The following is a 27,862-nucleotide window of genomic DNA, read 5'->3' on the forward strand; positions in this document are numbered from 1 at the left end:
ACAATGACAGCTCTAACACACCGTGGGCACAGTGGGAGCCCCTGGCTGATACAATGACAGCTATGGTGACATACTGTGGGCACATTGGTAACTCCAGCCCAACACAATGACAGCTCTGGTGGCACACTGTGTACAGTGGTGCCGGACTACAGCTCTGACACTGTGGGCACAGTGGAAGCCCCATAACAATTACAGCTTTGGCACCCTGTGGGTACAGTGGCAGCCTCTGCCCAATGAAAGCTATGGCACTCAGTAGGCACAATGGGAACCCCGGCCCGACACAATGACAGCTCTGGCACACTGTGGGTACAGTGGGAGCTCCTGTCCAATGACAGCTCTGTCACTCTGTGGGTACAGTGGCAGCCCCTGCCCAATGACAGTTTTGGCACGCTGTGGGCACAGTGGGAGCCCCAGCACAATGACAACTTTGGCACTCTGTGGGTACAGTGGGAGGAGCCCCTGCACAATGACAGCTCTGTCACTCTGTGGGCACAGTGAAAGCCCCTGAACAATGACAGCTCTGTCACTCTATCTGTGGGCACAGTGGGAGCCCCAACACAATGACAACTTTGGCACCCTGTGGGTACAGTGGGAGGAGCCCCTGCCCAATGACAGCTCTGGCACGCTGTGGACACAGTGGGAACTCCAGCCCGACACAATGAAAGCTCTGGTGGCACAATGTGAGCCCCTGCCCCGGAACAATGAAAGCTCTGGACTGTCACTCTGTGGGCACAGTGAGAGCCCCAGCCCTGACACAAGGCCTCTCCCTCACTCGAACCGTAAACAAGCAGAAGTGACTTAGCGCTGCACGTGCTGTTGTTGGGTCTCCTCTGTATATGTACAACAGAGGGCGGCCCGGGCAGGATCACGTGCTGCTGCTGCCGGGGAGGAGGAGGGGACCTGGCTCCGGCTGGGGCTCTGCTGCTGCTGTTGCGGGTGATGGCTTCTCCACTTCCTCCTTGTGTGACAGTCTCAGAGCAGCCGCGGCAGCAGCAGCCCGCACACTGTACACGCACAGCGCAGCTCCGGGGAGCTGATCACTGCTCTCAGTACTGAAATCCCCCGGAGCCCGCAGCCGCACTCCGGGCTCCTCTCAGGGTCCTGGCAGAGGGGCAGCATGAGTGCCGGGGACGTGGTGTGCGAAGGCTGGCTCATCAAGTCACCCCCGGAGAAGAAGCTGAAGAGATATGTGAGTACTAGCCATAGATAATGCTTGCTGAAGGCTGCGCTGCTCTGCGTGGGGAGCCGGCGTCTGCACAGTGCCGGGGAGTCCGGGCTGCCGCTGCTGAGCCATCGTCTGTCATATGCAACCTGTCTCAGCCAGCATCCCCACACTGCAGATGGTACAGGCTGGATGGGGCATGTGTGTGTCAGTGCAGTCACTGTGACAATGAAGTTTGATGTTACCATCAGATTGTATACTCTGTGCTGCACTGTTGTCACTAGTACTACTTTATTGTTCAAAATTGTACAGTGCACCGGAATAGGTTGGCGGCATAATGTATGTACAGTATGAATGTGTGTAGGTAGGAGGTGCACATATGGCAGTACATAGGGTGAGTGTATCCCCAGGACATCAGGCGCAGAGAGCCCCGGACGATGCCCCGTTGCCCCCATGTGTGTGAATGGAGCAGCCTGGCTGGGGAATAACTGGGTGTGTGTCACACACAGCAGAGGAAGCTGTGTCACTGCCAGCAGCAGCAGCATTCCGCACACACACAATCCAGGGACTTTCTTATTCATCCCATTATTACTTGGGGTCTTCATGTCCTGTACCTGTGACTAGGACATGGGGCTATTGTGCCTGTGTGTGGTGGAAGTAGATAACCCCAGTGATGTATTCTCCATGCTTATTCCTTGTACTGTATGTCTCTATGTAAGGAGTTTGTGGCTTGTTGTTGTGCTGGATACTGACCTAGTTGCTGATGTTAGTAACTTTGTCACTCAAATTAGGGAACAAACGTGGTTGACTTTTTTTGTGTGACAGCAAAACTGGTCAGTGACTCACAGTCATTTGTTTGTCCCATGTTCATGCTGAGTTTAAATATTTTCCACCCATTGATCTATCTTTTATTATGTATCCCTACATCAAAGTCGCATTTTACACTTAGGAGTCGCAGTCTCAAGTTTAACATCAAAGATTGTGTTAGCCTTGTGGTTCAGTAACTTTATGCACCCTGGATTCATGTACTGTCACTCCTTGCATTGCGCATACTGTAGTTTACCATGTAAATAAATAAACTTGTTTGTGTTTCAAGATCATAGTAAAACTATGTGACCTGTCATCCTGCATTATTCCATTCCCATAACTGTTGAGTTTGTTTCTGGTCCATGAGTATTTTCTATGTAGTGTTTTTTACATGGTCAGGCCAATGTAGGCATTTTGTATTATATAACGAACAACAAACATACTTTTAAAAATCATAATAAACTAAAGCAAAAACATCACACTGTTGAGTTCTGCAAGTAAAACAAATGAGTAATGTTTAGATAATTGGCGTCATACAAACTTATTATGTAGTGATAACATCATACAGACGGGTATGGATCATTTGGTCGAAATGCTGAAAGGTTGACAGATCATTAGGTCGATGGTCAAAAGATCAACATGGTGTTCTTATCTTTTTTTGACCCGAATGTCGACACAATCGACATGGACACAGGATAAAGTGCACCGCGTCCCCTCGAATGGCGCTCGCCATGCTTCGGGCTCAACACACTATTTTGTCCTCCCGCCACACCTTAGTGGATGGTAGGGCATGAAATACCGCCTGTCGGCACATGTCTGGTCAAAAAACTGTGGAAAACCCCCATGTCGACCTTTTGACTGTCGACCTAGTACATGTCGACCTAATGCTTGTGTTGACTAATGACCTGTCGACTTTGTCCCATGTCGTCCTTTCAGCATGTCGACCTTATGCTTGTTGATCTAATGACCGTTTCCCATACAGTCCATGCTGCCTTGTTCTCACATATGTGCTTAGAAAATACTGTGGTTAAAGGGCATTTTAGTGGCAAATTGCCCTATATTATAACAAATTGGTGACAATGCGCATGGCGAAGACCATTAATCCCATACTTAATAAAGGTTTCAGGAGTTGCTAGATAAAAAATGCCCATAAAGATGCAGGTGCAGAGTTGATAACAAAATGGGCACTATTATTATGGGCCAGATGACCGGCGTATGGGGGACGCTGGCTTCCCGATTCAGGAAACCTCAACAGGGATCCGGCAATTCTATTTACCATATATACTCGAGTATAAGCCTACTTTTTCAGAACATTTTTTATGGTGAAAAAGCCAGTCCAGTGAAGCCAGTGCAGTCTCAAAGACGGCATCTGGCTTCACTACAGTGGCGGCTTTTACCTGAGGGGCTGCAGCCCTGCAGCCCATAGGTAAAAACCGCCACTGGATACAAACGATATCCCGGCTGTCCAAAACCTGCCTGATCCCGGAATCCCAGCAGAGGGTCCGTAGTACCACATGGGGGACTTAGGGATAGGGTAAGGCAAAGGAATAGGCAGGGGTTAGGTTAAGGAATTAGCTGGGAGTGCTGGGTAAGTCTGCGAGGGAGGTGGTTAGGCTGCTGCAAGGGGTAGGGGGATAGGTCTAGGGTACTACGGAGATTGTATCCCATCCAGACACACCCCTTTCCCCATCTTTATAATGCATTCCTGTTCTTTGCATGTCCTCTCTAATGGTTGGCCAAGTCTGTCTGTGGTGACTGCGGACACATCTACAACTGCCTAGTGCCTTACCCAATTTTACATTCCCCAGCTGCAAGCTAGAGCTCCCTGCATACTTACCGATCAAGATGCCAGTTGTCTGTATTCTGGCATCAGCATTCTGATCTAATTGAAGTTGCAGCTCTGGTCTTTTGATAGCATCTGGGATGCCGGTGTTGGTATACTGACCAGGACTACCCACTTCCATTGGCAGGAGGCATTGGATTCAGTATGAAATCCCGGCAAGGGGGGGGACGTGGATCGCCCCCCCCTTGCGGGCTCGCTACACTCGGCACATTAATTTATTCTCCGTCCGAGGGTGTCGTGGACACCCACGGAGGGAGAAAGTGTCGGGATTTCGGCGGTCGGGATTCCAGCGTCGGGATTCTGAACGGTGGGATCCCGACCGCCGGGATTTAAACTGCATCCCGGAGGCAGCATTTGTGATGTAGTGTCCATAGACTCAAAACAGGTACCAAAGTTCATCCATGATTCCACTCCACCAAGTTACAACTGTCCCTCTGGGGATTTCCCCTGTGTGCCAGACCAACCCTGGCTCCACCAATTTACACCGCTACTCCACAGCATAACACAGCCCTAGCGCTAATAGGTGGAACTGTGAGAGCCGCCACAGAGCTCCAGAAAAGACTGCATTAAGCAGATTTGATTTCATTAAATGCAAAAAAAAAAATTCTTTTAATGGAAGAAATGTGAATATTTTCCTTGGAAGTAAATGACATATCGTGTTAATTATTCATCATTACATTTGATGAATATTGGTTTCAATGAGACAGATGCTGTTTCTGTCTTAAGATCTGCCCTCTAGATATTCAGTTTATAATGAAAATTACATTCTGTTCAGTTTGCTCCAACTTGAAATGTAACCCTTCTAAATGACAGTTGTCAGGCAGAGATAAACACTTGCAATTTACAGTTGTAAGGTTATAATCAGACACGTGAAGTCACTTCACCTTGTTTGCAGCTTTGACGTCTACAGGGGTTGGTAACCAAAACAAGCGACAGCATTCCGTGAACACAGATAATCAGTGACCTTACTTACGTTTGTTGATGTAAAGCTAGTTATGGAAATGTACAGGGAAAGAGAGAGGCAGACTGAATTTTCAACATACTACACATTGCGTTATGTTCAAACTGTCACAATTACCAGAAAGTACGGTATGTTCACTTGATATACAAGTGATTACACGCGAGTTGCCAGGCGTATTGTACCACCGGACTTATCCAGTAGTGCAGGGTTGAATTGGGCAAATTTGTGGTGCTGTTGCAGCGGCTGCTATGGCAACGTATTCCCTTCACTGGTTATTGGATTGACCCCTTTATATTTAAATTGTGTTACTTTGTAGATAAAAAGAAGTAAAACTCATAAAAAATGAAGAAATTAATAATGTTTACTGTGACTGCATTAAAAAAAAATTGCAGACTTAAGTGATCATGGTGAATTGGATATACACCTGTATGTGTGGCATAACATCCAGATAATAAAAGATTATACCTGCTGTATTATAGAGGGTATTTACATTATGGGTACAGTCACCTGTAAGCTCTACTTGTTCAGATACAGCTCCATGCCAGCTGCACATGTGTCTGCAGTAACGCCAGACTACAGATCTGAATGGGGTCTCAGCCAGGTTGTTGGACCCCTGCACAAAATCCCAGTTGTGAACCGGCTTTGCTGTGTAAAATGAGTATTTATAATAAGTAGACTCCTCCTGAGCCTTTCAAATTCTGTTGTTGAGGTTATGGGTTGTGCAAGACTGCGACAGTTTCTCAGTGTATTGTACCTTTAGCACAAAAAGCACAACATCTGTTGCTGGGTAACCCCTCCTATTGCTGACCACACATCTTGGTAAATGTCATTTTGCAAAGCATGTCCAAGGTTACTCACCCCTTCTTTGTGACTTTGCTATACAGCTCTAAACTACAGTATTGGGTAAAATATTTCTCTTTAAGATGGCATCTCTTTGTACCATTCAGGTAGTGCCTCTGACGAAGCTGAGATAAACAATAAAACGAGTTTGCATGAAACAAATAGATTTTTACATGGGCAAACTGTTTTTTTTTTGTTTGTTTTAAGTCTGTTGTCTACCCTTAAATTCATTTCATAAAGCAACTTCTGTTGCATAACAGCCTATGTATAAACTTTTTACAAGGGTGACAGAGGGTTTGTCACGGTCTTTTATCGTCCCATCCAATAATTATAATGTATAGAACATGAGATTTATTATATTGTGTTAAGGATTACAGAGAAGTAGCAAGCTTAGAAGGATCCTGATGGTGGTGTTACTGTGATGACACCTGATCCTATATTTATCAGCATGATGTCACAGCTAGTGTAATAGTGAGTACTGCCTACAGAAAGACGCAGCCACATCGGTTTCCATGTAATAGTGAAACAATAGGTAATCATTTCTTATTGAGTTTAAATACCTGCAGCATCCAATCAGCTGTTTTTATTGTCTGGGTTGCACTACTAGATCTATCACTGCAACTTTGCATGTTGTTACTAATACACCTTTCACACTGCACTTGTTAAACTGTATTTTTTTTCCATTTTAAAACGTTTAAGGCTGCAGTGGGGAAGCACCAGAGTTGATTGACTGGTTAAAGATAACCGTTATTTCAAAACGTTTAAAAAGCAGTCCTACACGTTTCAGAGCCATTTTTTATGCAGTGAGAATGGCTCTGAAACGGTATTTAGTATAAACAACAGACTACAGACCTGTGATAGGCTGTCCCCTGCATTCTGCCTTGAAATGTGTTCATGGGATTAAACGGATTGACTGATGTGAATGGTATTTAAAACTGTAATCTACTGCAATGTGAAGACTCAGACCCGTTTTAAATACCGTTTCAAAATACCGGTTTTTAAAACGTTTAGGCAGTGTGAAAGTTGTATTAATAACCCCATTAATATAGAAGAAAACAAAAACGTAGCCTATTCTATGAATAATTAATTCAAAGTAGACTACCCAATATGTGTTAAGACATGTTCCTTGTACCCTCAACTACTCTTAACAGAAAAAAACAAATAATAATTATAATAATAATAATTAAGGCACAGCATGGATCACACAGCAGATTTCTGCTGTGTGGTCCATGCTGTACCTTATTTTGGATTGTTGGAATCAATGTTTATCTCCTGATGAAGGTCCTTAATGGACGGAAACGTTGAGTATCACTAAATTCTTCTTTTTTTGATGCATATGAATTACTAAATACACAGCTGATTTTGAAGTGCATTTATAAACTGGAGAGTGCATCCATTTTTATATATTTATACATTTGTTATCTCAAAACTAGACAGCAATAGCACACAGACTTTTTATGTAAATGGCAGTCTGTCCTCTTTTAGGCTTGTACAGTGCCGCTCTCTTCAATAAACCCACCACCGGTTCAGCGTAGGTAACCTCTAAAACCGATAAAAAGGAAGAAGAGATGCACCAATGAGCTAATATATACTGTAGAATAACATTTACTAGTATACAGTAAACGGCTCACCTACATCAAGGTATCAATTCAACAGCTTGCAAGCTTTAGGAAGTAGCAAGTAGTATCCACTACATGCCACACCTAGTAGGTCTGGTGTTTTTGCAAGCACCCAATTACACGTTGAAATGGCAGGATGGATCTGGATGTCACCACGTCATTATTCATAGACCACGCCCAGCGCATTTTGTCTCAGCTTCGGACTTCATCAGGGTGTGTGTCGAGATAACTGCTCAACTATAGTTCTATATTAGCAGGTGATTACTCTAATGCTATATGACTATAGTTGAGCAGTTATGTCAACAAAACCCCTGATGAAGTCCAAAGCTGTGACAAAATGTGCTGGGCGTGGTCTATGAGCAGTGGTGAGATCCAGATCAATTGTGTTGTTTGAAAGTGGAATTGGCGGCTTGTAAAAACTTCAGAGCTGCTTCGGTGCGGCATATGGTAAACACCACTCGCTACTTCCTAAAGCTTGCAAGCTGCTGAATTAATGTACAGTATGTGAGCTGTTTATTCCAGTACATTTTATTCTACATATTTGCTTATTGGTGCACTTTCTTCTTCCTTTTTAACAAACACATACACACATACACACACACACACACACACACACACACACACACACACACACACTATGCATGATAACTAAAATATTTGTCTTCGTTTTGGCTTGATTTATTTTATTGACTTTTTTTGTTTTGTTTGTTCCAGTTTTATTTATTATAACATTTATGTACTGTATGACAGTGACGTTTTTGGTTAAAACAAACATGAGTCTTATGAACTGACAATACATTCAATTGTTTATTTTTAAATGCTCATTTAATAATCATTACATTTACATACAAAATTATATAGATACAGCCATGCAGTTTGAGAAAAATGCCACACTACTAGAACACGAGGAGACTGTGTTGATTGATTTAATACATGACACTTGTACATTGTGTGTGACTGAAGGCCAGATGTATCAAGCTTCAAAAAGTGATAAAGTGGAGAGTGATGAACAGCCAGCCAATCAGCTCCCACTTGTCATTTTTCAAACCCAGCTTGTAGCATGACAGGTAAGAGCTGATTATCACTCTCCACTTTATCACTTTTTAGACCTTGATACATCTAGCCTACAGTCTGTAAACTGTGCAGAACAGAATTTGTTTGTGAGAGAAGCTGTGGCTGCTACATATCTGTATATCTATAGATCTACCACATATCTGTATATCTACCACACAAATATAAACGTGTCATATATCTACGTAATCCTCCTAGTCCGTCCTAGTCACATTGCCTTGTGTCTAATATGCATTTTCTGGAAAAAAGATGCCCAATACTAGAATATTCTCACGTGACCGCGTGTGCTAAAAGGGTCTGTTTGGCATGACTGAAGATGTATGAGAAGATATCTGTAATTATTGTCCCTTACCTGTCTGATACCAGGTGCAGCAGACAGGGGTCCCTACAGTGTGCACTGTGAAAAGCAGGCACGGCTTCATGGGAGGGGACATGACTTAGCTTTCCGACCCAAGTTTCCATTTCTCCGAGAGATTCGGCCTGTCCCCAGAGACTTCTATGGCTGCTGCAATGTGACAGGAGCCTGTTGCTGCACATAATTGTACAGTGCGGCCCCCGTCTCCTATCGCTGTGCATGAGCCAGGAGTTTGGTACAGCTTGCACCCCCGTAAGTGACTCCACTAATCATTGGTATAGTACAGTGCAAATTTTGTCCTTAGTTTTATTAAGTTAGCCTTTGTCTATTAGTTTTGAAGAGTGATTGTACAATAATATTAGATGGATGCAGATACCTTTGGACATCACATCATCTCTTACAATTTCATTGCTGGGAACCAATGCTAATCAAATCAGTGCATCGTATAACTGGCAATTGGGGCAAGGTCTTTAGTTGGCCCTTTCCCAGTACATACCTCCCAATATCCATGGGTATCCAGTCATCATGTTGACAATGTCTAGGTCGACAACTAATGGTTGACACCTAAGAATGGTCGACATTTTTAGGTGTCGACCTAGTGAATGTCAACCTAGACTGGACCTTGGAGAAGCAGGGCTTTGTGAATGTTTAGGCACACTGCACTGATGCCTAGGGACCCACCATTCCAGGGTCTGTCAAGCAGGAACTGCTGGCTGCCTCTGTTAAGATCCCCATATACACTGTGCAACTATGGACAGCGATGATCGCTATCATTGCTGGGGGGAAAGCCGCTCCGTGCATACACACTAAGGGCCTTATTCTAGTTCACGCTTTCTGACAAAATCCTTCTTAGATGGACAAAACCATGTGCACTGCAGGGGAGCAGATGTAAAATGTACAGAGAGAATTAGATTTTGGTGAGTTATTTTGTTTCTGTGCAGGGTAAATACTGGCTGCCTTATTTTTACACCGCAATATAGATCTCACTTTAAAGTAAAACCCCACCCAAATCTAATTCTCTCTGCACATGTTACATCTGCCCCACCTGCAGTGCACATGGTTTTGTCCATCTAAGAAGGATTTTGTCAGAAAGAGTGAACTAGAATAACCCCCTAAGTGGCTTTCCCCCTGCCCCGCGCCGTCAGCAGGGAGAGGATGGCTTTGCATACCACAGCATAGCCGTCCTCAACGCCGTTCATCTGCTGGTATTACCAGCAGATGAACGGCTTTCCCGGCGATGATGCAAGAGCACGCAGCAGCGCTCACTGCTCATCGTCAGGCCATACACACTGGGCGGTTTTGAGCTGAAAGCCGCTCAAACATGCTGTTTTGAGTGACTATCAGCTCAAAGTCGCCCAGTGTGTATGGGCCTTAACTTCTTCGGAGGCAAGTACAGATAGTGTATTACATCTATAGTAATAAAATTCTAGCTTTTTTTCTTTTGGATATAACTTCTTACGTGTGTTTTACTCGTACAGTAAAACACATCATGCACAAATTAGATATCAATTGGACCTGATGGTTTCTGACACATTCATGGATGCAGTGCATTTATGTTCCAGCAAATGTGGATAGCTTCATTTTGTAGTTTACACTAGAATACAAACAAAAAAAAATAGCATGAAAAACTTTGCTTTTCTTGGCAAGTCTGGTATCAGTACTCCGAGCACAATCATTTCCCTTTGATGATATAATTTGGGTGGAGTGGGGTTTTGGAATGTTAGCCCAGTTAAGTCAAGCTTAATCTTCTGTTCCACACTCCCCATTGCATGTTGCTTTAGAAAACAGTAGTTCAGGAGTTTCCATTCTGTAGCATTCCTTTAAGTGATTTAAAAAAATATATATAATGACAGTAAGGAAAGTAACGCATTTTAACAATTGCGCTGGTTACAATGATTATCTGTCTAGAGACCCTTAAAGAAACTTTAAGGGCGGTATTCAATGCCGCGGCGAGAGGTTTTTCTACGGTGAGGATGGCTTTTTTTTGGCGAGGAAAAGCCATCCTTGCCGTCAATCCCCCTCGCTGTATTCAATGTTTGGCCAGAATCCGATTCCATTAAACGGCGAGGTTCACCGCAAATGCAGCGAGTCCACTGCATTTTTTGGTGAGCCCCGCCATTTTAATGGTCACACTCACCGTTTCCTCCTTGCTGAAGGAAACCAGCGAGGTGGAAACGGCGAGTGAAGGGGAGGGAGTTGAATACTCTGACGGTGAGCTATCGGCACTGCTCGTTCTCTTAATTGATTAATCAAATGTTGAAATATTTAAAGCCCGGTACACACTAGGCAATGTCGTGTAAATATTTAAAGCCCGGTACACACTAGGCAACACATGGCGATATTGGTGGCGACAGGGACCGGCTAGGTGTCGGCATCGGCAAGTGCAATCTGAGGAAACTCAGCAAGCCCACGTCCACAGGTTATTGGTTGGTTGAGGGGGGGAGGGGGGGGGGGGCGGGCGTTAACGATGCACAGGAGCAGATATCATTTTTTTTAAGATATGGTCCAGAAGGCCATTCTAGTGTGTATTATAGGACTTTAGTCATGGCGCAAGGCAATTAGGATGCATGAGGAAATGAGAAAACTGCTGACTGATTAATTTGATATGTGACACCTGTATATCTGTCTGCGACTGAGGGGGATATTCAATCTCCGTTGAGCATCTCCCGTGGGGGAGATGCTCGACGGGCCCTATTCAATGCTGTCTTCCCCGACAGCATTGAACAGGGTTTTCTTCCAGAACGAGCCCGACAGCTCTAGCTGTCGGGCTCGTTCTGCCGAGAACAGCCGGGAAGTGACGAGCTGCCGGCTGCAGCTCGTCACTTCCCGGCCGCAACTCGCGGCCACGCCCCCTTCTCGCCCCGCTGCAGGCGGGACATTGAATCCCGCCTGTGTGTTCTCGGTCGAGCTGACCGAGAACGGGACTGGGTCACGGCAGGCGAGCAAGCTCGCCTGCCATGACCTTCAGATTGAATATCCCCCTAAATCTCTATCTGTACACAAAGTGCTACAATGTGGCAGCCACAGCTGCACCTTATACAAACTCAGCCTCAGACGCACTTTCAGTGAAATGCTAGTAGAGTTACATGGAAGCTTATGGATCTATCTAGATATATGTATATCTCGCAACAGGTCCATTTACCTGCAAGACTAGTCAAAACCCAAGGGAAATGAGCTATACATTTAAATCCTTAAACTAAAAATGCTTGCACATTTAAAAAACATTTTGAATGTGTCCATCTCTGAATCCGACCCTTTGTTATGATGTAAAGTAGGTGATGTACTGCATAGCACATTGGGCTTTATTCTAGTTCACTGTTTCTGACAAAATCCTTCTTAGATGGACAAAACTATGTGCACTGCAGGTGGGGCAGATGTTACTTATGCAGAGAGAATTAGATTTGGGAGGGGTTTTACTTCAAAGTGAGATCTATATTGCACTGTAAAAATAAAGCAGCCAGTATTTACCCTGCACAGAAACAAAATGACTCACCCAAATCTAATTCTCTCTGCACATTTTACATCTGCCCCCTTGCAGTGCACATGGTTTTGTCCATCAAAGAAGGATTTTGTCAGAGTGAACTAGAATAAGGCCCATTGTAAGTTTTTATTTAACAAAAATCTGCATTTTGCATAGTTGAAGTGTTGTCTTCAGTGTGTACATTCTTATATAGTGCTGTGTATGGAAACTGCCCTCCCCACCCGCGTGTTTTGTATAAACATCCATTCGCAGCTTGCGTGCGCGGAGGAGATCATTGGATGGTTGCCGACCATCGAATTATTTCTACATGGGCGGGAAGCTGACATCCGCTGATGTCACGGGTGCATTTACATGGGAACACCCAACGTTTTCATGCGAACACCCATGAAACGCTGAGCGTTCCCATGAGCACGACCTCTCGCCCCTGCCCGCATTGCTAGGTGCAAACGGGGCAGCGAGCAAGCAGTTTGCCGTACCCACTCGCACCAAGCGTCTGCACCTGCGCATAAATGCGCAGCTACAGACGCTCTGCAATAAGCACGCCACCTCTATATGGTTGCTCAGCAAGGTTAAAGGTACTCGTGCACTGAGATGATTTGGGCTGACTACGACGAATCCGGCCTTAAATCCGGCCGGTGATCAGACCTGCTGGCCGTCCGACCACCCGACCTGGAATCGCATGCACCCTGAACACCCTGACGCCCGGGAAGGCCCCCGGGTGGCTCTCTGGGAATCGGGTGGCCGTATACTGCTGTGAGACGTCGCAGCAGTGTGTGAGCACCTTTAGAAGAAGAAATGTCACAAACCAAATGTAGAAGAAACAAAGTGAGACTTTTACATAAAGAATAGCTATTAATATACTGTCATTAGAATTTCAGCAGAACACAAAGGGATCAGTTGTAGCCCTGCAGAGCTAAACAGAAAGAAGTCTGTTTGCATCATTTGCATAGTGTACTTTGCCTGTAGAACTGCTCCAAGCATACACATCTTTCTCTGTTTATGCTTCATTCATGTACAGTAGTAGTAGCAGTCGATAGCACATACCATTATGTTGCTTATATCTCAGGAACAGTTTATTTTATAGTACAGGTTGAGTATCCCGTATCCAAAATGCTCGGGACCAGGAGAATTTTGGATAACGGATTATTCCGTATTTCGGAATATTTTAATATTTCAATGATGTATTTTGAAGTATCTTGCATGTATGCTGTATAAACACATAAAATACACACAAATATATTTTATTACCACATAAAATACACACAAATATATTTTATTTGTTCAAAAAACAAGGTTTCAAAACATGAAACAAAATTTGTGTACTATCTCAGATATTGAATTTGAATGCCAAGCAATCATTTTCTTGTACATATATAGTGCCAGTTACATATCATGTCCCCAGTACTGCTGTTACATATCATGTCCCCAGTAGTGCTGTTACATATCATGTCCTCAGTAGTGCTGTTACATATCATGTCCTCAGTAGTGCTGATACAAATGTCCCCAGTGAGTTTTTAGCAAAAAAAAATTTTTTTTTTCACTTTCTGGAATGTATGGTTTTCGGAATAATTCGGATAATGGATACGGGATACTCAACCTGTACAATATATAAATTGGCTTGAATACAATACTATAACTACCTTTTACATAGTTTATTGTGTAAATATAAAAATTATTGTGAGGACAGTGATTGATTTGAATTGCGAAAATTAATATTTTAATGTAGATGATGATGATCATTATGTATCAATCAGCAGCTCAACTTTCCTCTATGTCAGGCTTTCCCAACCACGGTCCTCAAGGCACACCAACAGCGCAGGTTTTAGTGATATCCAGGCTTCAGCACAGATGGTCTAATCAGAATCACTCAGGTACTAATTAAGTCACCTGGGCTGAAGCCTGGATATCACTAAAACCTGCACTGTTGGTGTGCCTTGAGGACCGTGGTTGGGAATGCCTGCTCTATGTTAAGATGGTAACACTATACGATATACAGCACCGCTGATATTGTAATCAGTACCGCAGAATGACCGATCTATCGCTAAAACACTGAACGCTATCATTAAGTGACTTTACCCGGTTCCCTGTGATCAGATAGCTGCCGCCCTGCCAGAGTGAAAATCATGCTGATCAGTGGCTAGCTGCAAATCCAAACGCAACTCGCTCACCATCAGATGATTTTCCCAGTATGTGTATCCTGCGCGTAGCTAAGAACCTACTCTCAAGCTGGTCATACACTTCTGCGATGCATTACATTCGATCCCCCGCAGATCCCGGACAGCAGTGGTCATTTCACATGTGATGTTTCGCATGCGACCCCTGTTCCCCACCGAGTCAGAAATCTGACCTACATGCAATGCATGATTAACAGTGCTTAGTACTACAGAGTATGCTCCTGTATTGTCTCTTTTATTTCTGTGTGGATCTACAAGTATTAGCATGGTAGCTCCTCTTATTATATTTAGAATTAGGGTGTGCAGTCTAAGGGAACCCCCCCCCCCATTTAAAATCTGTCCACTTGCATCATCGGACGGACATTGATGCAGAATCATACAAACAGCAGACCCTCAGAAATCAGTAGCAACTAATACCATTTTTACACCAAAACGCCGGGTCGCATCCGGGTTTTTGGACCCAGCTTCAACCCAGGTGCGACCCGGCGTTTGTTACCATTTACACCGGCACAACCCCCCACCCGGTGCAGGCGGTTCCCCAACCACCGATTGGAGATGATGTCATCGACGCCGGGCCCCGGACCTCTGCGTTGGGGGCAAGCCCAGCACTAAGGTAATTTGTTGGGCTGCCCCCAGCCCTCTTCCGGGAGGTGAATAAATGCCGCACACGGGCATCCATTCACCTCCTCCGCTGCTGTCTGCAGAGTACAGCAGACCGGATGACCCGGCGTAGCCGTTTTCACTGCCCTCTACCCAGGTCCTAGCCATGTTCTACCCAGGTCAGGACCTGGGTAGAAGCCCCGTGTAAAGGGACACGGCGTGACCCATTTAAACCACCACCCGGGTCTCACCCGACGATGACCTGGGTTTTTGTGGCGGTGTAAAAGGAGTATAAGATACCAAGGCCAATGAAAGCTTCCAAAGACGCAGTGTGCTGCTATTGACATGCCCGAAAATGTGAAATGCCCCATTACCTCCCCCAAACTGTCTTATCAACCACCATTGCAAGAACATCATGTCGCTTGCGCAGTGCTCAGCAGAAAAAAAAATTGACCTCACTGTGTAAATATCGTTATTCTTCTAAATCAGGTTCTATGGGCTGGAATCAGACCTGATCTTTTGGCTGCAGCCGTGCACATAGGGAAATGCATTGGTAATCACCCCCTGTTTGCAAGCACTGTGTAAGTCTAGACTTACTCAGCACTACAAAGGCTGTGGGGAGAAGGAGGCCGCTGATGACGTCAGCAGCCCTCACTTCCAGTGGCGAGGGAATGCCTGTTACCGCCCCCAGTAGGTCGCAGGGTGTCAATCACCTTGCATATGGACAGCAAAGGCTAGCCTTTACTTGATCCAGTCATACAGGCGGCTCACGCATGCTGTGCACGTGCACGGTTTTCCGATAATCACTCGGGCTTCAAATTCGCAGCCGTGTCTGCAGTTCTGAATTGGGCCCTATGTTCTGTATCCCTTTTAGACAAACTATCATCACATTGCAGAGTAATGACAGTTGTGAACTCTAACCCCTCCCACCATTTTCAGAGATGCACGCGAGAGACAGTGGGTGAGACAGAAGGAGAGGTGGGGATAAAGTCGAGGGTTTGTAGAGTGAGACAAAAGGGGGGAAGAAGAAGGGACAATGTGTGAATGAGTTTTAGCTATTTTAAACTTGTTATGTATGATACATGGATCATTAGCCAGTCAGTTTCAAAATTGGTATGTGTTTGAAAAATGACAGATGCTGATTGGCTGAAACACCATTTGTCATACAGATGAAGCCATCCTCATCTGTCCCTTTAATAGGATTAAGTGAGCCAGAGCTGTCAGACGTAATACTCTGCTAATCCCCTCATGTATTCTATGTATTGTATTGCAGCTAAGAACAATATATGAAAATAAACCATTTTGAGCCATGGCTCACCAGAGAAGGTTAGTTGAGGAAGGCTTCATCTGTAGGCAACAAGTTTTAAATAGCTAAACCTTTGTGATAATAGGCCCTCAACATGTCAGGATTGATGAAGAGAGTGGAGAGGAGATAAAGTGGGAAAAAGAGGGGTTGGCGGAGACAGAAAAAAAAATACATAAATAAAAAAGCAGGCAACACAAATGCAGTTTTTCCCTAACACGCTCCTCAAGGCGCACTAACAGGTTTTAAAGATATCCATGCTTGTGCACAGATGGTGAAATTAAACCGCCTGAGGTACTTAAGTCATCCGTGCTTTAGAATGGATATCTTTTAAAACAAAATCTGTTGGTGTGCCTTAAAGCACCGCGTATGTAAACCGCCACTAAGCTAGTGTTTTATACATATGTAGCTGCTTGCTAATATACTTTATATGCAGCTACTGCAATAGCGCCACATGCAGGCTGCAATAAATTACTGCAGATCTTTCATAAAATTACATAGAGGAGCAAAACAAGTATAAAAGTATAACAAAAAATAATAATCAAAATGTAGCATTTCATTTTCTGCAGTATTTCAAAATCACATTTTTTAAAAATGATCAACAAACAAGAATTTAACATTGTTACATGCTGGGAGAATATACTCGAACAGGATGTCCTTTCAAAACATTTACAAATATATACTCTATATGAAGCCAACAGATTAATTTGTAGAACAAACATTTTTGTTGGACAAACATTTTATTACATACAGTACTTGAAAACCTTGTGACTGATGTAGAAAAGGACACATAAAAGTTTTTTTGAGGAAATTCACATATTGGTTCCGCAGATGCCCAGAGAACATGCCACACTATGCAGATGTGTGGGAATGTTATACTTGTGGCTGGGGAGGAGGGACAGGGGAAGAGGAAGTACGTTACACATGCCAATGCCATATCAATGCATGTGTCTGAGGACAGGCACAAATACAAATGAATGATTCTGATGCTCAACAGCACTTGGATGTTTCTGATTCTAATTTATGAATTCATTGTTGACAATTATACTGACCAAATACAGGATAATTTTGTATTGCTCAATCATATAGATTTTTTTTGTTGCAAGTGTATTATTTTTTTTCCACTATATTATACCCCTTTCACACAGAAAATGAAATAACCGGGTGAAGCAGTTCCACCCGGGAATTTCATTATTCTGTGTGAAAGGGCACACCCGTGTCGTAAATCCCGTGTCTCCGACCCGGGAATTGACCAGGGTCGAGGACACGGGATTTATGACCCGTGTTGACCCTTTCACACAGAAGAATTACCCGTGTTATTCAGCAAATTACCAGGTAGAAATTTTCAACCCGGTAATTTTGTTCTTCTGTGTGAAGGGGGGGTCAGGCTGCTCCCGGCAAATTGACACGGCATTTGAAATGCCGTGTATTTGCCGGGATTTCTGAAAGGGGTATTAATGTATTCACACAAGAGGATTGTACCTGTTCTACTTAATGTTTTTTTTTTTTTTGTATTTTGCCATATTAAATGTGTATTTTGCTTTCAAGGAAAAAATTTGGTAGTATGTACAAATGTGTCTTCACAATGCGCTATGAACAGCGAGATGCCTGTCAGGAGTGAGACAACAGTTCCCGTGCAGTTTTGCTAAAGTGGGGCATCTTTCAGTGAAAATGCGTCTTATTCACAACACTATGTGAATAGAAGGCACAAGCAGCTTTTGCGGATTAAAATAATATGCAGTATGCCTATATTCCTTGTGTGTGACAACAGCTGTATCTACATGCAAAATGCTACGTTACATAGTTTTTCAGGAAAAGTGTTGTAAATAAGACGCATTTGAATGAAAAATGTCACACACAAAGAACCTTGGCGTGACTAGAAGGGCTGTTTAGCGTGACTGTAGGAGGACATATCTGTATGCCTGGCATAAACTTTTTGCATATATGGAAAACCTTTACATATGCACAAAATAGCATTTTTTTTTTTTTACTAAAATGCATTAAACATCTGTGAATGTGGACATAAATCCATATACTCTCAGTATTACTTCCATTTATACACAGAGACTGTAGCCTTCAGACACGGCAAAGATCCAGAAATAAGCCCTTAAGGTGCGTACACATAGGGCGATATCGCCCGGCGATATATCTCCGAGTGATATATCGCTCAATGTCTCCTTTTCATCGGCGACCAGAGATGGTCGCTGATGAAAAGAACCCTCTGCCGGGGGAGCCGCAGAGGTAATGAGCGATTTATACCGGGGCTGAAAATGGCAGCGCGCACCCGGCGATTTATCGCCGGGGCACACTCCCATCACTGGCAATATGGTCGCCAGCGACCATATTGCCAGCGATATCAGCCCATATTGCTGCTGTGTGTACACGGCTTTATTGCTAGATAAACATAAAGTTGCATTCTCTTGTATTCTGGGGAGAAAACAAGTGATAGGTTTCTTGTGATAAAAATTAAAGCTTTGCGTTGTTCTTTAAAGCAAGACTACAGTACATACCTGTATATCCAGTATTTCATTATGTAGTCTTTTTTTATGTCCTTGCCAATATGGTACAGTAGTACATAAAGATTTCAGTAATAATATAGAGCCATACTCATAGCAGCATGCAAACCTGATGGCTTCAGTACATTGGGTTGGTGGTGATGGGGACCATTTTTTAAGCGTGCTAAGGTTTTGGTTTCTAGGTCCCCAAGGCAAAGCTACAGGATATTACAGGAGATTATAAATGATAACGCTAAAAATATAGCAATACTATTTAACCTTTTTAGTGCCAAGTAAAGTTGTCAAAATTGGTGTGAAAATTGGCAAGCAAACATTTTTATTCATCCTAATGACCTGTAATGTTTACTTTATATAGTATGTGTGTGTGTGTGTGTGTGTGTGTGTGTGTGTGTGTGATATATATATATATATATATCTCACAGTGATAATGACATTTTTTAACAGATATTTTGCGCATCTCTCACAGAGGCGTTGGAACACAAAGGGTAAACAACTTTGTGACATCTCACAATACCCAGAACAGTTTATGAACACTACTGCAAGCATTTTTGTGACCGCCATACAGTACCAAGTTCATTTTTTGTAACTGCCATACGATATCATCTCGCCAATAAATAACTTCTTAAAAATCATTTACCCATTCAGCATCATTGCAGCAGCTCAATTCAACATAATTAGCCTCTTTATAGTCCTTCACTAACTGATATGAATGAATAATTAATCCCCACATTATCAATTAATTACATTTATATTTGGTAAACTGCTCAATCTAATCAAAAGAACCTCCTGTTAACACCAATAATAAAATACATCAATTCATCTTATCTATATTACATGAACCCACTCACCCTCATTATAACCCACATATCTTGCCTCATACACATATTCACTGTCCTGAACTGTAACTATCTCATCCCCCACCCCAGCTCCACTTCACTGTTGCTGGACCCCTCTCCAGTGTTACTCTCACCCACATGCAGTTGTAGTGTTCATTCTGGCACCCGCTATCTTTGAAACCCCATGCAGTTCCTCTTCGCTGCCTGGGGTGTCGCTGTCTGCTGTGGTGTTTCTAGCACATGTTTGGTTTGCATATCAGTGCTGATATACAGACCACACTGTGCTAGAAGCACTACAGCAGACAGCGACACCCCAGGCAAGGAAGAGGAACTACATGGATTTTCAAAGATAGTGGGTGCTAGAATGAACACTACAGTTGGTGTCACTTGCAGTATCCGTAAGTAGGACCTCCACTGATAGTGAGGAGCTGGGCGCCTCTGCACAGCTGGCTGGCCTCCACTACAATACAAACCCCTTTGCCTCCCCGCTAAATGCACCTGCAGGTCATAACGATGGACACTGGCAGTGTTGGGCGGAAGTCTATATGTGTGTTGTGTGTAGGTGCACAGGGTAGGGGGATCTGTGCATTGCAGCCACAGAATGATGTGAGGGGCAGGGTCTAGGCTCCTATGTGTGTCCGTATAGCAAATGACATGTTAGTCATGTGACTGTCAGTACTGTGGTAGTGATTATGACTGCTGCTGTTGGTTAGATCCTCTCCATCCCAAGGGGGCATGCATGGCAGTGAGTTGTCTAGTGGTAACATAATCACTGTATATGCTCATATTTGGTCATGGTGTTGTCACTCTTGTAAACTATAGCTATAATTGGAGAGCAGTGATGTCATTCTTGCAAAGTGTTATTTATTTTTATCACTTTTTTGAGGACTCATTTGAAATTATCTTTCGCAATCTAATGCATAACTCACTGAAGGTAAAACACACCCTGTTGTGAGGATCAACTTATACAAGCAAATACCATGGTAACAGTTAAGGTGCGTACACACAGGGGCGATTTTGTATATTATCGCGGGAAATATGGTCGCTAAGCTATATCTGCATATAGCTTATCTATGTTACCATAGCAAAGCTTAGCTATATTCGGTGTGTTGCATGGTCAATTTATTTTTAAAATAAAGGAAGGAATGAAACTAGAACATTTTCAGTTGCTTGGTAATACAGAACATATATCTTTAAATCTAACTGGTTTTAGTTACTATATACTTATTCCTACAGCTGCAGCAGCAGAATTAACATTGTCACTGGAGACTGTAATTTGTACTGACTGAGGCACTGCAGACACAGAATACTATTATCCCCTTTCTGTAGATGGTGGAAATTGCACCTGATACAATTTCCAAAATATGTGTAACTTCAATTATTATTTCTGATCCTTTGTTTTTTAATTCAGTTATAACAAGCAAAGCAAATGCAGGATTTCTACAGGAGGGCTTGCAAATGTGTGTATGGGAATCCGTTTATGTAATTGGAAATGCTGTTTTCTATTATCTTTGAATTTGATTTACTATTATGTGTATAAATACTTAAACAATGTATGCATGATTGAGTAACTAGAGTGGAGTGAAGTGGAGGAGAGGGGGCATATGTATCCCCTTCTGAATGTGCACCTTGGAACAGGTAGGATAAGAGGATAAAAGTATTCACATAATATGGTGTAAATATGGACAGATACCTTGGTGTGTAGATATGTAGTGGGGTAAGTGAAACTTAAAGCCCACCCTAAGTTCCTGTCTGGACAATTAACTTTACTCTTAGTTGCTTCTAGTTCAGTGGTTCCCAACCCTGGTCCTCAAGTACCCCCAACAGTGCATGTTTTGCAGGTCTCCACACAGAATCACAAGTGCTATAATTAGCTCCACCTGTGGATCTTTTCAAATGTGCCTGAATAATGAGTGCACCTGCCGGGTGACCTGGAAAACATGCACTGTTGGGGGTACTTGAGGACCAGGGTTGGGAACTACTGTTCTAGTTGATGGAGCACAGGTAACACTGGTGAACAGTCAATTTTTTTGCCAGGGATTTAAGTGTCGATTTCACTTCGTTCTGTGGTCCTGATCATGAATATGCCATGCTTATTTTTCAATTGGCTCTAGTTTTTGAGAGATGCAATGTGTTATGTGTCTCAAAAGTGACTACCAGCTATGTTATCACAAATAAAATAAATTCTTGTTATCGTTAAAGGAAGATAGTTTTGCTATTAAGTAGATTCTCATAAGTCAGGGGTGTCCAAACTTTTTGCCACCCGGGCCAGATTTGGTGAGGTGAAAATGTGGGGGGCCAACCATTCAGCCTGACATTCTTTGAAAATCGGGACAGCTGGGAGGTATGCAACTATATCCACTACTAACATGACCTGTTTTTAGCAGTGTAATACATTCTTGCTGTCAGCTTTTACATAAAAGTTTTCCATTGCACTTTTTTTTTTTTTTTTACAACTAAAACTTGCAAAACTCAAACATCATTTACCTTGGGTTATTGAAGTGAGAAATAAATCTTCAGCATTGTGTGGGTTTTTGGGGATTTTCTGACATTGTACAAATATGTCTATTTGTCATGAACATAGAGCCATTCTAAAACTGCCTCCTGTGCCAAAATACTTTTTTACCTATTTCACGATTACCAATATATGCGATGGGTGTTCAATTAAACATTGGGAGCGATGTTTCACTGATATTTTCTTACCGGTATCTAATTAGAACGCCCATAAAAAAAAACTACTAACGTGATACCTGTGTTTATTTGCTGTCACAGTCTAGTTAAGCTGGCCCTTATTGAGGATTTTGTTTTGTCTGCCAGAAGGAGGTGAAACAAAACCCTGATTAGCTGCCGGCTTATCGTGGTTAATAGGATAGCCTCGGGTGAAGCAATTACCTGCAATCAAGCAAAGTCGATAATTGGATACCCCCTAGAGGCAGAACAGTACAGGCAATGGATTTTTGATATTTTAAATTTATTTATAAGCCTATTAAGATATATATATATATATATATATATATATATATATATATATAAATCTCTACTGAAGTTATACTTTTTTATACATAATTAAAGAATAATCAAGTGACACTTTGCTACAATTTTATGTTTTTTTGCTTTTGTATTTAATGAAGAAACATTGGTACTTATGAGTTATCTGGGCGCCCGATTTTTTGATTGTATGCCTTAAGTTAAGGCATACAATCAGATGAGATGCGATATCGCATCGCATCGCATGCGACCATCGGATGCGATGACCCGATTTTTCCATAGGAATCAATGTTAAAATGGACGGAGTCCATTTTAACATGGAATTCAATGGGAAAAAGGGGTCCTTTTCATACCCCTACTATCCAAGTGGGCATGGAGTTGGATATAAACCTGTGGCGAGCGTAGCGAGCCACCGAGCCCGAAGCGTGGCGAGCGAAGCGAGCCCCGCGAGGGGACGGTATTCTGTGTCCCCTCGCGGGGCTCGCTACGCTCGCCACGCTTCGGGCTCGGTGGCTCGCTACGCTCGCCACAGGTTTATATCCAACTCCATGCCCACTTGGATAGTAGGGGTATGAAAAGGACCCCTTTTTCCCATTGAATTCCATGTTAAAATGGACTCCGTCCATTTTAACATTGATTCCTATGGAAAAATCGGGTCGTCGCATGCGATGCGATGCGATGTGCCCGATCCGACCCGATTTAGAAATCGGGCGCCCAGATAACTCACAAGTACCGAAACATTTTATAAGGAACTGTTATTATAAATTTATCATGCAGTTTAATTTTTAAACATTTGTCTATTGGTAATCTATTTGTGATGAATGGTCTGATGAGGTGTTCAACATGCTCGTTTGCTCTGGAAGTAAGCGTATGCAAGTCCTACACACTCATTTGCAGCCTCCACTTGCCAATGAAGGAGCGTAACTGGGAATCTCAGTTAGGAAAATTTCAGGGAAGGGATTTTGAAGGATTTGTGGGATGTGCAGAGTTGGATGTAACTAGTCCTGTTTCCAGGTGTATCTTTTAAACCAAGTTATGCTGGTGCAAGTACTCACTATTCATGATGATGTCTACTGTCATAGGGCAATATCCTGTTACCCACGATCAATGATCGTTGGGAAAAAGTTTTATTGGGGGTAACTGGATACCCCCTAAGCATACAAGACTTTAATTATTGACAAATGTATGCAGTAATTCCCATGCACATAAATGCTGGAGCAATTATGTTTGATAAAAAGTAGTTAATCTCAGCATCCGTCCCATAGTAATTTTAAATATATTTTTAATGGCTTTTCATTATAACAATAAATCAAGAATATACAACAGCAGGTACAAAAACAAGTGCAATGTATTTGAGCAGAATATGAATAATGTACCACTATGAAATAAACACCTCCAACATTCCATCCTCATGTCACTGGTGTCTGAGTAGTCATTCGGAGATGTCTAGTGGTACAATTTGAATACTTTCAAATAGTTTCTTATGGTCCCTAGTCTAAAAATATATGTAAAGGTTAGTTATATCAGTGCATGAACTGTTTCATTTCCCTGGTACACTAGTTGAAAGTTTTACTATAGCCAAGCTCCGTTACACAAATGAGAACGTGCTTTCTTTTGGCTTGTGTAGCATAGCATCACTGAAGTTTATCTTGTCACTTTAAAAGTAAAACACAGGGAAGAGAAGAGCTAATTGCCAGATATGGAATCTAAGGCCAGATGTATCAAGCTTCACAAAGTGATAAAACGGAGAGTGATAAACAGCCAGCCAATCAGCTCCTACCTGTTATTTTTGAAACCCAGCCTGTAACATGACAGGTAGGTGCTGATTGGCTGGCTGTTTATCACTCTCCATTTTATCCCTCTGTGAAGCTTGATATGTCTGGCCCTAGTGCTGAAAGGGACATGTTAATAATGCAATACAGTATACTGTATAGTGTAACCGTTTGCTTTACAACTACAAACATGGGGATTTACCATGTTGCGGATCCTCATGCAACAAAGAAAAAAAAAAACATTTTTGCAGACAAATATTTTTCAGGCCAAAATGGATTCCACCGCTATAAAATATAAATGTTGATGAGTGGCTTTTTTTTTATTTATTTTTTTAAAGAAAATGTTGTGACCCAGGGTGGAAAGTGGTGCTTTTATTATGGTGTACACACAATATTTGCCAACTTTTAAATCTTTTCCTGTGGGGGAGTTTCCGGCGGGCAGATCATCCCTCCATGACCCATGCCCCTCTGATTTCACTAGAAAGTAACATAGAGTTCCAGAAGTCCTTGGAACTACCAAAGAATTCAGGATTTCACAGAAGTTCCAGGAATCTATGCATGTGGTGATTGATAAAAAAAAAATAATAATAATAAATGTGAAGATATAGGGCGGTATTCAGTCCATGATGATATTTCCAACAGGAATAGGTCAAATTTACATTTGACCTATTCAATGTCAGGTCCATTTTTCAAACTATTGGAAAAGATTCTGACAGTTGGAAAGTGGATCGGCGTAAACGGATAGTGTAAAACGGATGCAGATTCGACAATCCAACGGCTGTTTTTGACAGTGCAGATTTGACTGTTTAAAAAAGTGGAATCTGCATAGGTGAGTCCCGGGCGAAAATAGTCAGGATTGAATACTGATGGCCATAGGGCAGTATTCAATACCTGATGATGTTTCCAACAGTTGAAAATATCTGCAGTTCAGTATTTAACCCCACCTGGCACTCTCTATCCCCGACCTGGACCCTCCTCCCTATGGAGGCTATTCTGTATTGTTAGAAATAATTTTTTTAACAAAACACATTAGTTTTCGCCAATTCACAGCAGTTCTGACACTCCAGTGGCGAGCGGTGGGGTAAGGCAGGTGAGGCACAGCCTTTCCTGTCATACTAGCATATATACCGGCGTTTTGAATTGATAAATTATGTCAAAAAGACAAATAATTTATACAAAAATTCTTATTTTTGTTTTTCTAATCATTTTTATAGTTAAAACTCTGGAGTAAAAAGTCTATGGCAGGTGAGGCAGTGCCTCACCTGGCTACCTTTTCTGCACATCTCTTATCAAAACTCAGTGAATCTCCAGCAGTACACACTGCTGCACATGTGTATAATGCTGGCAGGTACCCCTGGGCTCATATATTGTGTGCAAATCTGGCTCTGATACTTGCCAGGGACTCATGAGCCATTTACCTCACCGCACGTCCCTGTGACACTCGACAGCCGGAACATTGACCAACTGTTGAGTAGACAGTGGATGCCGGCAAAACCGGCTGTGATTCTGATAGTCGAAATCCGAATTGAATACCCCCTTTAGGGTCATATTTATTCTCATTAAAAAAATATAATGATTGCACCTGCTCATACATGTGTGCTTTGAACCATTACAATGCGCTTGGGAGACTATGTAAATGCAAGTTCACATTAGTGCTTTGGATATATATAGACATAGTTGTTTTTCTTGTCCTATCCATTACCTTAGCTATAATTAAAGCATTACCTTTTACCACTGTGCTGCTTGGGACACCGGTCCTTAACATGACTTGCAGAAAAACAAAGTTGTTGTTTTTTATTTTTTATTGATTTGTAGTGAGCCAGTCTTTTTATGCAAGATAAGTGATGGCTCCTGGGCTTTTGCTGTCTGTTTCTGCTGAGTCACTATGAAAACAAGTCCTACAAGTACCACGAATTTGGAGTCCTCTTTTTTTGGAATTTTTGTTTTACTTGGTAAAGAAATAAATTGGAAGTCAGAAAATAATATGTAACTGGCACTACTTGGGGCATGATATGTAACTAGCCCTACTGGTTACATCTGTAACTAGCACTAAATATGTGCAAGAAAATGATTTCTTAGCATTCATATTTAGTGAATGAGATAGTACACAAACTTTGAGGTTTTGAAACCTTGTTTCATCTACAAATAAAATATATGTTTGTATTTCATGTGTTTGATGTGTTTATACAACATAAATGCATTTTATGTTCACACATGGGTCTGTCCTCAAGATACCTCATTGAAATATAAAAATATTCCAAAATACGGAATATTCCGTTATCCAAGATGCTTCTGCTCTCGAGCATTTTGGACAAAGGGTACGCAATTTGCATTATCTATACAAAGCTAACACTGCTCTTCACCATTATGGGGGGGGGGGGTTTCAAATGTGTGGCACATTGCCAGGCACTAGATGGTGCCCAAAGATGCAATTTAAGTGTTGCGCTGTGTATCATTTTGACAGACTGGTAACTTTAGGGGTAGACCATGATCCCTTGTTAAATGTAATACACCATTTCTACATAAATACATGACAAGGTCAGTGAAGAAAGTGTACTAATGTGTGTATTGCATGATGCAAACAGAATCTATACTATGTACTATATCAGTCCCTATTAGTTCTTTTGTCTTACAAAACACATGTAGGGCCGAGGGGGTTAAATGGTGGGGAACGCCAAAAACAAGTGATTCAAACATCTGTAATCACTCATGGGGTGATTGCCCAGATAGTTGTTGACCTGCAGTCCATATAGACTTAAGGGGTGTACACACGGAGAACTTTTAAAAGGAGATTGTGACTAGATAGTCAAAATCTCCTAGAAGGTTAGCCAAAATCTCCCTATTTTTCTCCTGCTTAAGGTCCATACACACTGGATGACTATGCCCAGCATTTATGGACAGCGATGATGTCAATCATCGCTGCAGTGAAAGCCGCTCAGTGCATAAACACTGAGCGGCTTTCCCCCTGTCCGGCGCAGACGGAGGGGGGAGGACGGCGTTGCATAGCGCAGAGCTATGCAAAGCGGTCCTCAATGCCGCTCATCTACTGGTATAACCAGCAGATGAGCGGCTTTCCCGATGATGATGCGGGAGCGTGCAGCAGCGCTCACCGCCGGGCCATACACACTGGGTGGCTTTGAGCTGAAAGCCGCTCAAACATGCTGTTTTGACCGTCATTCAACTCAAAGTCGCCCAGTGTGTATGGGCCTTTAGTCAAAATTGTCTACCAGAAATTGCTTAGCATATATTGACTGTGCAGGCAAGGCCATTTTGACTAGATCATAGACTATCATTGCTTAGACAAAATCGCTTCGTCAAATCTCCAGTGCATCTAGCCAAAATCTCTCCCAAAATATCTTAGTCCAAATTGTTCATAAGTCAGAATCTCCCCATTGTACACCCATTTATTGTGGTCCAACTCCCAGTATGCTGATTATCTATAACCTCTCCTTCTAGATGTATAAGAACGGTAGGCTATTGTAAGTATATATTTTACTCTAATAGGACAGTTCATTCATAATAAAAATTGTGAGT

At 42.5% G+C, this 27,862-nt stretch overlaps 1 protein-coding gene across 3 annotated transcripts in view; it reads left to right on the top strand.

Annotated features, from left to right (window-relative positions):
- Positions 1-844: 844 nt before the first annotated feature.
- GAB3 (GRB2 associated binding protein 3) overlaps positions 845-27,862 on the top strand; it is a 117,389-nt gene continuing 90,371 nt past the window's right edge. For 2 of the 3 annotated variants that reach the window (XM_083159341.1, XM_083159342.1), the window contains exon 1: positions 846-1,189. Coding sequence is in view for 1 of the 3 variants with exons in the window: in XM_083159339.1 (XP_083015465.1) it covers positions 1,118-1,189 (72 nt within the window). In the remaining 2 variants the exon portion in view is untranslated. Of the gene's footprint in view, positions 1,190-27,862 lie in introns of all 3 variants that reach the window. The other variant, XM_083159339.1, reaches the window with a different exon arrangement.

This window comes from Crinia signifera, chromosome 9 (assembly GCF_055691185.1).
Source record: "Crinia signifera chromosome 9, ASM5569118v1, whole genome shotgun sequence".
NCBI lineage: Eukaryota > Metazoa > Chordata > Amphibia > Anura > Myobatrachidae > Crinia > Crinia signifera.